General features: G+C 44.0%; 1 protein-coding gene and 1 long non-coding RNA gene across 2 annotated transcripts; both read right to left on the minus strand.

The window, feature by feature from the left end:
* Positions 1 to 2,552: 2,552 nt before the first annotated feature.
* LOC142570861 (uncharacterized) lies at positions 2,553 to 3,407 on the minus strand. The gene is made up of 2 exons (XR_012825699.1): positions 3,351 to 3,407; positions 2,553 to 2,663 (listed from the first exon to the last, which is right to left on the minus strand). It is a non-coding gene; the product is annotated as an uncharacterized LOC142570861 (long non-coding RNA).
* A 260-nt stretch (positions 3,408 to 3,667) lies between these two features.
* LOC142570334 (uncharacterized) lies at positions 3,668 to 10,410 on the minus strand. Its single transcript, XM_075678723.1, has 4 exons — positions 10,317 to 10,410; positions 7,848 to 7,954; positions 5,222 to 5,284; positions 3,668 to 3,790 (listed from the first exon to the last, which is right to left on the minus strand). Exons 1-4 carry the CDS (start codon positions 10,408 to 10,410, stop codon positions 3,668 to 3,670), a joined length of 387 nt encoding a protein of 128 aa, XP_075534838.1.
* Positions 10,411 to 10,793: the final 383 nt, after the last annotated feature.

The following is a 10,793-nucleotide window of genomic DNA, read 5'->3' on the forward strand; positions in this document are numbered from 1 at the left end:
TAGTAGATCTGTAACACGATACAGTCGGCCAGCTATTATGTGTTTGCGAATGAGACGTACAGTGAAGAATATGAATTGCTTGCTCATTTTTCTTTTGATGCTTCCATTTTCATTCGCGTAGTTCCGATGAATTGACATTTCGTTTCACTGACACCGCAAGAGTGCATGCGGACCACCCTGCCTTCGGACGTCCGAGTAGCCATCGCTATGATGCGCTGCGCCCGAAACATCATGCTTCGCGGTATAGGGCTGACTGAGAATGAGAAGTTTGTCTGGCTGTGCGTCGGTGGTAGATTCAATAAAGGAAAATAAATCTGGGGTCCTATGTTCCAAAACCACGATATCGATCATTATGAAGCACGCCGTGGTGGGGGACTACGAGTTATTTTTACCGCCCTGGGTTATTTAGCCCAGGAGATTTTTTTGCAGTTTAGCCCGCATATAAATGCGACCCCAGCGGCCGGTAGATGATCCCGCGTGCTCGCGCTTAACAGCGCCACGCCAAAGCCACTACGCCACCACGGCGGGTAATCAAGTAAAACACTGATGGGTCGTGCTGTCGTGTTCACCTTGATAGTGTAACAATCTTAGTCACATAAATCGTGGGTTGCTTAGTTTGGACACTGTAAAAACTGAGGTTGACATTGACGCCTTATTGCTCTTACTGCGGCTTCAAATTATGTTTTTTTTTAATGAGCGCGGAAGAGAAAAACATAGGCGAATATATTTCTTATACGAGACTAAAATTATGGGGTTTTACGTGCCAAAACCACCTTCTGATTATGGGGCACGCCGTAGTGGAGGACTCCGGAAATTTAGACCACCTGGGGTTCTTTAACGTGCACCTAAATCTAAGGACACGGGTGTTTTCACATTTCGCCCCCATCGAAATGCGGCCGCCGTCGCCGGGATTCGATCCCGCGACCTCGTGCTCACCAGCTCAACACCTTAGCCACTGAGCAACCACGGCGGGTTACGAAACTGCCCCGGATTGTTGCGAAAATCTTCTTTCTACCCTTTTTCGAGCTTTTATATATGCTAGAATTTTTTTGTTTAATTGTTGTGCGTAGCTGTACATTTGTCGTCATTGCAGCGGAGGACGTGTTGACGTTTGCAACAAGCTTGGGATGCTGCTAATTTCATTCGTGTTCTTGTCTTCCAATCCACACATAATTATAGCCCACAGCGCTCTTAGTATGAGGAATGTACCGTTTTTAACGTGTGTGAGTTGAAGTGCTTGACAATTTTTTGTTTCTTCGTTTTATTGTTTGTTGGCTTGCTTGTCTGTTTTCTTCTTTGTTTGGTGGTCTGTTTGTTTGGCAGGTTGTTTGGTAGTTGTTCTTTTATTGTTTTTGTTTGTTTATTTGTTTCCTTGCTTGCTTTCATGTACCTCATGTGATCTACTATATGCTTCGTTATTGTCAACCACTATAGAAAAAGCCGCAGAACACGTTTTCAATTTTTTCAATATCATCACTTCATTCAAATTAAACAAATACTCCATATTGCCTTAGAAAACATTTGGTAGTCGCAGCTCATGTACAGCCGCAGATTTATTAAATTCTACGCGACGAGCCACTTCTACAACTTTAACTATTCAAGCTGCACGAACACAGGACAGAAAGACAGCGTGCCTGCCTATTTAAAAAAAAAAAATCCCAACTCCGCATATACAGATGCCACTGTAAAAATGTTTTAGTATCACACAGCACACTTTTGAAAGCGCATAGAGGGCTTGGCGTGTCCGAAGGTGAAACGAAGAAACACGGTCGCTGAAACATGCGCGGCGCTGTTCGCGTGATTCGACGGTCACGTGACTCTACGGCGAATCATTACCGCTTGAACAGCCGAGTGACACACTGTGGCTTAAGTTATCTCTACTGTTGCTTGAGCCACGCCAACCTCTGCATTTACGCAGTGACCTGTTAAAACGTTATGTGGCGTTGTTCTCTCGTCTGCAACTTTTTGTCACGCTTGACTTACGCATTCACAAAAATGTCACGGACGTGGGGTGCATCAGTTTAGCCTGCTGTAGACAACGTGAGCGCAAAAGAAACGGCCTCCGAATGCTAAATTGTCTTGGAACTCGAGAACGCGAGAGCGCAAGTACGTGTTTTACTGTTACAGACTGCGTCATGGCGATACTGTCATGTGAATTTAATTTGTCTGGGTTTTAAGGAAGGCTGCTCGATATCCTCACTCTCAGTATTGCTCGCGGAGTAAGCGCTGCCGAAATACCGGCTTAAGCATAACGAAGCGGAGTAGCTTTACTTAAAAGGGACAAACATTTCAAGAAAGAATGTGTGCGGTGAGATGATTAATATCGGAAAATAAGTTTTCTGATGCGTCAAGCAAAAGAAAGTATGATGCACTATAAATCCTTAAATTGGAAAGCAACATTGTTGATGTCCGATGACTACGTATTGCGACTACTAAACTTCAGGTGATCAGTTCCCACACGTTGCAACTAACCTGTATGGAAGGACGTGCAGTCAACATGTATCAGTGGCTGCCGTCAACTCAATGGAATAAAATGGATATATAAAAGTACGTTAGCACACAGCATTTCAGTAGGATCATGCTGTGAAGAAGAGTCGCCGTATGTAGCGGATCACGCCCAGCATGACGTCTTTGTCCTTCGGCATTCTCTTCTTCATGCATACCTACGGAAAGAGGAATGAAAAGCACCAATTTAAGTGCACTGGGCGTTCATACAAGGCGTAGAATGATTAAGGATAGACGATGTGGAGTGTACGTGCGTACTCACGACATAAGCACTGCTCGAACTACAATAGATTCTTGACTGTCTAGAGCATTTTTCAGCCTAGATTTGGCGAAATGTAGTAGTAATGTCAATTGCTTGAATTAGTACTTTGCAAGCTGCGTGGTAGTAGTCTGAAATATTACCTTACATCCATAGATAACTACCGTAAACTGTTTAGCGGCGGGCGAACAAGACCATAAGCGTCGCCGCAAGGTGGCTTCGTAGCTGAGTCTTCTCTATTGGTTGACTGTTGATTACTTCAAGTTTGTATCGCCCTTTGGCAACCCTTGGCTTGCTTCGCGGACCTAAACTGTACGATTGTGGCACTTGAGTAAATAAGTATGTTTAGACATTCGCCTTTAGATGAACTAAAAGAAAAGAGGAACTGCGGTGAGTGTTCTGATCCGGTAAGTGCTAAAGATAATGTGCAAGAAGGCGAGATTTTATTTTATTTTTTTTGAGCAACAGGTTGCTCTCTCACGCCGTCGTAGAAGGGAGATTGATTATCCCCTCCCAATTATTACTCAGAATATACTGGAATGAAGTTTGCTCGCAAAAGGAGTTTGCTCGCAAAACGTCAGCTTACCCCAGTTTCCCTTGTAATTTTGTCGATGTTATTGCTCAGTTTCTCGCCGAGCAGATCCTGGAAGGTAAAATGCAGACACAGGCGTGGCTCATCAAGCAAAACGAATGCTCGTGCATAAGCCCCAATGTCGTCTGGATTAGCTGACATAAAAAAATGCTAGCTCGCTCGCTAGCTCACTCACTCGCTCACTCACTCGCTCACTCACTCACTCGCTCACTCACTCACTCACTCACTCACTCACTCACTCACTCACTCACTCACTCACTCACTCACTCACTCACTCACTCACTCACTCACTCACTCACTCACTCACTCACTCACTTAATGCATTCAAAGCATGCCAGCATGTGTACAGAAGTACTTATAGGGCGCGTTGCGACAACCAACAAGGCATATCTTCGGTAACAGTCCACAATTTTGTCTTGAAACAACGTCATGTTCTGAAAGAAAAGAAAAGTGTTACGAAACTCCCTAATGCGCAATTTGAACGCAACTCGATACGTGTTTTCATTTCACGACATATTGAGGCAAATAATTTGAGACCGAAATCACCGCACCGACTGGCAGTGGGCCAGTGTCGTCACCACCTTCGCAGAGAGAGGGGCAGCATGGGGAAGCTCGCATGATGAGCGGCATCGGACACAGTTGTGGAAGAGGACGACGACGTGCGCGCGAGCAGTGCCACGAGCGGGTTCGCGCGTTCACGCCGAGGGACGTCAACGCTCAAGCCAGGAGCGGGCGCCTAAGAGCTGCGCTTTAAGTAATTAGAGCTACTTGATTTCTGAACCGAGCTAGGTTGCCGCAGGAGAGCGCATTGTGACTGAACTAAGAGCAGTGAAAGGGGTAACGAAGAAATGTGCATTTAGCACGTTGTCGGTGACGGCTTCAGCGTGCGTGACTAGCGGAGTCACTCGCAGCGTTGCTTGCTCGTTTCAAAGGCACATGCGTTGACGCTTCCTTTCGCAGTGCTGCCTGGCTTGGCTGGTTGTGCTATTTTTGGTTGATGCAAATGATTGTCATGACGGATATACGTCCAGTTCTCGTGAAACGCTGCCAAGACAGGTGGTCCCCGACGCTTAGTAAAAAAAAAAATTGAAACTCAAACTCTTTAAGGTTTCCCTCAGAACCACATGCTTAACTGGCCAATCGACAAGAGTGCGTTCATGAGTCAAGCATTCCTACGCGTTCATGCGTCTGTGAACGTCAATGATCGTTTCAGTAATCAAGACGCGAGCTACAGCGAGCAAAGAAGAGCTGGAAGGGCCAACATTTTTCACGCGTTCTATGTATTCTATGTTCTATTTTTTCATGCGTTTCATGCAGTCAACGTAAGCTAAAATCTTTTTGTTAAGTTGCAGTTTCGCCTGAAAGGCGGAGCATCAATTGCAATAGCAAATTAGTAGACAGTTTTATGAAGTACGGATACTTGATTTATCGGCCATATAAACTTCTAAACATTCGCTTACTGATTAAAATTACAAGCATGGTGTCATGCACGCACACGCAATCATGAACACATCTCACTCGATGACCGCGGAAACTCGCCGTGAGAACGCTGGAGTAAGAAAGCGCGGCAGCAGGAGTGAGCGAATTCACCTTCGCGCTGCCTCTCGCTTCAACGCGAACTAAATGGCGACAACACAGCGCGCACGAAGCTATCGGCCCTCGATGCTCCTGGATTCTGTCCCCATCGCAGAACGCTTTCAAGGCAGGGCCTGCGTGGCCTCGCCGTTCGTAGCGGCCCCCTGTATAGTAAGTGTAAAAAGTAAATGCCAAAAGTAAATGTCAATGAACTCGCACTTACCGTCAGAGAAACAGAATTAGACAAAAATATGTTTAAATATGTATCTATATATTTTAGGCGAACTTACGTCACTGTGCTTCTCAACCACCGCGTAGCAGAGATGCGTGACCAGGCAAAAGCGTTCGACGACCTGAGTATAACAGCGACATGGAATGAATAAAAAAGTATTTTGAGGGAAATGCGTGGACAGCTCTCTTTTACTATTATAACGTTTTGCTACCTTGAGCTCACATAAATCCGACTAAGTACTATGGCCGACGGTCGAAGTGATGAGAAATGCAACGATAGGGAAGAGGTAAGTGGCCCACCAAACTTTGACAAAGAGTTCGCCTGTGGCACCAATAATTATTGTCCAATTCAGAAACGCGACTGGGACGAGCATGATCCATCTCTCTTGATTTGACCTGCACGCTTTCTATTGTAAACAAGCTTAATTATGGGAGCAGTTTCTTGAGCACCTTTATTATAACCTGCTGCTTCAAGGCTCAGATACCCGAAGGGCCATTGAAAGGTTTGCTTAACGTACCCGGGAGGCCCACAAATGTCCATATGCTGGTACAAGATAGAATAAGCCGGTGCTGACTTTCGCTTTCAACCATTCCACTTGGTCGGTCGGTCGGTAAGACCGACCGTTTGCAGGCCCATTCGGCAAACGTGATGTTACGCGTTGCGCTAAGCCCTTTCCTACGAATTCTAAAGAAGCAGATACCTCGCGTGGTGAAGGAATTATCGACGCAATGTTCGCTGGTGTCGGTATGAAATTTCTAAATCGAGAGAATCTGAACCGATAATATTTGTTGCTGGGCTTAGAGAGGAAGTCATGAAGTTTTTCGTCATACCTGTCTTTGGCATTCGACACTGTTCTTTCGAATGCAGCAGCTGTCAGCTTATAATCCCTCCAGTTACTCGGACACTGATTGTAAAGTAGCTTTTTCCAAGCGACTTTTCGTCGTCTATAATCCCACGTGCACTCAGAATTCCACCAAGAAGAGGTAGTGCTTTTATCTATGCTAACATTAAAGTGAGACTTTTCAAAGGAACTATTTAATACATAGTAAAGCCTCATGGTTTTGATGTCATCTGGCACCGTTATCTGGGAGTTGTGGACCGTTTTCAAGACACTCTGAGATTTCTGGTAATCGACAAAATTGAGCGCCGGAGACTATAAAGAAATAAGAGACCATACAATATCGAACATAATAGGGTAGATGGTCATTGTTTGAGGCAGAAGCGACAGTAGACCCAGAAGTGACGGCATTTCTCGAACCGGCAAATGTTGCATCCAATGCCGATTTAGAAACAACCTGAATAAACGTAACTACCTTCGTGTTTAGGCAACAAAAAATTTAATTGCACAGTCCGACAATCGCTTTCCACATGAGTCCGTTTTGAACCCCAAAGACACATGATGGGAATTCAAGTCTCTGGCTGTCACAGTTTCTTTCCTATAAGATTTGACCTCGGTATTAAGGCAATAAGTTTCCTGAACACCTGTGGGACATGGACCAGGAAGAGTTACATCTATTGCTAGTATCTCGGACTCTGTAGACATATACAGATAAGATATTGTTGCTTTGTGGCATATTTTGGTTCTTATTATGAAAGCAAGTCCTGCGCCTCTAGATGGACGGTCTAATCGAAACAAACCGTAATTTATTGTGTGAAAATCTTGGACACTTGAGAGCTAAGTTTCCTGCAAAAGAATAGTGTTGCTAGAAAATTGTGAACAAAGATATATTAAATCTGTAGCTGCAGAAATAATGGAATGGCAGTTTCACTGTATACATTTAAATAACCTCTGATGAATTAATACCTAATTTAGAAACCACTTGCTCTCAATTACTCACTTTTAAGAAAATCTGTCTTCGAAAGACTGTCTTTACTGTGCTTTGTGGGTTTCAATCCGAGGGAAGAGCTGGATGAATTAGGATTAGAATCTGTCTTGGAAAAACTATATTTAACCAACCTTTTGGTTCTTCAGTACGGGACAGAGATCGATCAATTATCATTAGGTGACCTTGTGCGTTTAAGCGTCGGAAGATACATTTATACACTTTGGATGTTCTCAGATACTGACCCAGAGAAGAATGTGTTGTCGCTCTGCTAAGCTGAAGTTGATAGCCTTGTAATTTCAGTGTTTTCTACGATAACTGGCAAAGCATCGATCAGCTGTTCAACGTTCGATGTAAGTGGATGGTTAGGAATCTGCGAGCTAGCATTGCAACTCGCTGCAGAACCGAAAAGTGGAATCATTTCGGATGTCAACACTTGAACTAGTCTCCGACAGGCTTGATGTTAGCCGTTCAACAGATTTTGACACTGCCTTTTGGACCAATATCGCAATAACATCGATAAGGATTGAGCGTTTAACCATTTGCTGACGGGTTGTGACTCCTGCATATCCCTTAGATGTTCCCTGAACCTCAGCAACAACATCAACATCAATGAAGCTTCAACAGCAACAGAAACATCATCGTTATTGCACATGAGAAACACTTTGTCGTTTTATTTAAAGCCCCAAGGCAACACTGGGCTAATAATATAGGCGCGGTGTACTGAAGGGATCAAATTAATTTGGACCGCCTGAAGTTTTTCAGTCGCATAACTAAATCTTAGCATCTGTTTTCACGCAATCATGCTCCCATGGTAGCTTATGATGGGCAGCCTCACTTGATGTGCTGCTCTGGCCATACCTTGTAGAAAGCACCAGTGTCAATGTTGTACTTGAGCAATAAATGGCGTCCGCAACGAGTCAAGAATTCGGCCCCAATAGAAGCACTACGGAAGCTCTTCACGACGCCTGCACAAAGGTTGCGCAGACTGTTGCCGAAGGAGAACACTGCCATGGTTACAAAATAGATACTGCAGAAACATTTAGCACTTTCTAAGCGAAAAGAAATCAGCAAAGGGAAATGGTAAAGTTAAGCACCCAGCGCAGCTAATGTATACCGACTTACTCCTTCCACATAAACACAAAGTTCAGCAAAGCAGTGAATCGACCGTTCAAGTGTTAACATTAAATTTTGAGGTGCAAATCGAGGACAGCGCAGTAGCTAGGCCAAATAAGAAACAAAGATATATCGAAAGATTTTGTTTCAGGATAAAAACAGGAGCAGGCAGAACCGACGCTCATGATTAGATAGTTTAACATGAAGTTGAAATAGAACGATGATAAGTTTTTACTCCATGATGACTTTTGTTACGGATGTTGCCAGGAAAGTCTTGTAAGAGATAATCTCGAAACACTTGCTATTTAAATCCAAGAAACCAGAAAACCGTGAATAGACACGGGCAAGAAGAAATCTGCAGCATGTTACGCTCCTGTAACACGTGAAGGTCAAAGCCTGCTGTACACGTGGTAATGCATTATATCCGATCAGAGGGGTCAGTCTTTTTGCAAGACATAACGAGCTGCAGCGGGAAGTAAATGTATTGGGTGTAGGTCGATCTCCTCAATGACACATGCGAGCACCTGACGCACTAGCTAAGCGTTATTTCGTTCTTTCTTTCGTTCTCTAATTTTTTTCGGTATTTCTTTTCTTTCTTTCCTTCTTTCTTCATTTCTTCCTTTCTTTGTGTCTCTTTCTTATTTTCTTTCTTTTACTCTCTGTTTCTTTGTTTTCTCGTTCTTTGTTCTTTCGTTCATTTTTTACCTTTTTTCGTTCTTTCTTTCTTTCGTTTCTATTTTCATATTCAGCCATTGAACCTTGGGCTGCTTACGGGGGATCTATGAGTCATTCCAAATTATGTTGGTATGAGCTATTGCTGATGGCGATATTTTTTGTGCTACTCATCTACTTTTTTGTATGACTGGCCCTGACGTGGCTTCTTTTTCTGCTGTGAGCTATTGCAACGAGCTACTTAAAGCTTTCACCTTAATAATAAAAAGAGGCACTTTAAGGTAGCTGTTCGGCGTGTGGACAATAAGAGTTTAATCAACCTCCATTAGCGCGCCTTGTTGTCAAGCGAGTGCTGCGGAACATAGAGAAAATTTGGACGTCGCACCTGTTATAGCTGATTTCATAATTCTATGGCGGCGCATCCCGATGACGCTAAACCTCGCGGTGATGTCACGAGAATGGCAATTCGGTAGCACCGCACAGCGTGATTAGTCGGAAATTACTACTAGAGCTAAATATTTCCGGAGTGCTGAGAGTACTATGCAATGAGACCGAAGGCAAAGCGTAGCACACATGCAATTAAGTACGTGGCACGTAATGACCTGATGACATAATCTACACGCGAAAGTTTAATGAGCCATTTTCATTACGTATCCTGCCGAGGGAGTTTTTATGATCCAAAACGATGCGACATGTCGGCCTTCTTCATGCGCAAGAAGCCATTTCTTGTGGGCACGGGAAACGCAAGCTACGAAAACCGCAAACGGGATTTTCAATGGCAAAACAACGCCGAACCCCACCGAATCAAGCGGCTTGGCACCACGCCAGGTGCCTACTACGACAGCAAACACGTACGTGCCTACTTTAACAGCAACCACGTGCTTTTATTTTCTCGTGAGATTTTCGTGCTGATCGAAAGTGAAGGTTTACTTTTGCTTCTGTCACAGAAACGGGAGCAGGAGCAAAAGGCGACAAAGGCCCGGCAAATGGCTGCCGCTCCTGTTGGCATTTAGCAGTGTGGTACATAATATGAAATGCATTGGTGACATTGCATCAAATCAATGTTAGATGTGCATACGAAGGTAAACATATCAACCAAATAAAATTGAGCAGATTAATAGCGCAAAATACAAAAGAAATACATACCTTATAAAACAATAATACAGATTGACTATAATACTGTAGGTAGAGAATTTCCCGAGTCAGGGAAGTAACTAACACGGTAAACATAAATAAATTGTATAATTGAAATTCAAAAGAAGGCCGTGACAATGCGTTACAACGTAAAATGCCAAAAATACATATAATCTATATTGCATTGACATTGCACCAACCCGGACGATTCTGTCGTAGTTGTTCAGCACTACACTCGAAGCTACCCACTTTTCTACCCCAGTTCTATGTCGGTGCCTCATTCATGGCCTCCCTGTCTAACTTCGGAGTGCAAGTATTTCCTCAAGTAATCCTTAGTGCCTTCGGCTAGCGTTCGCTAAGAAAAAACGCGTCGACGAAAATAATTCAAGTTTGCAGTAGGTGCAGTACCTTCTTTCCTGCCGCAGTAGCTGTGAGCATCTATTGTAGCCAGAGGACACAGAGCAGCGGCCGTAAGGATGAGCAAGTGCAAGCCACAAGCCATGCCACCGACCTGTTTTCTCGCCCTGTCCTCACTTTCGAGAGGCAGCCATGCGCGCATGGAGTCACGTATATGCATGCACTTTCCTTATAGAACCCACTGCTCGCTGCTATACGCCTGGTCAAATACTGCTAATGCGTATCCTTCGGGAGACAGCAGCATACCTCACTGATTTCAGTTCATTTGTTTTCATCTGAAGTGTTATAAATGGAGCCGTTAATGCCTGGAAAGAAGGCCCAATTGCAAGGCCAAAGGCATTAAAACCCTAATTATAAGTTCTAAGGCACGTGATTGGAAATACACAACAGAGCTACAGTTTTGCGAAGAGCATTAAGATTAACGCACGCATAACAGCGTCCGGAGTTAGTTATCAAGTTCAGTTTACA

The sequence above is a fragment of the Dermacentor variabilis genome, chromosome 2 (genome assembly GCF_050947875.1).
Source record: "Dermacentor variabilis isolate Ectoservices chromosome 2, ASM5094787v1, whole genome shotgun sequence".
Lineage (NCBI taxonomy): Eukaryota > Metazoa > Arthropoda > Arachnida > Ixodida > Ixodidae > Dermacentor > Dermacentor variabilis.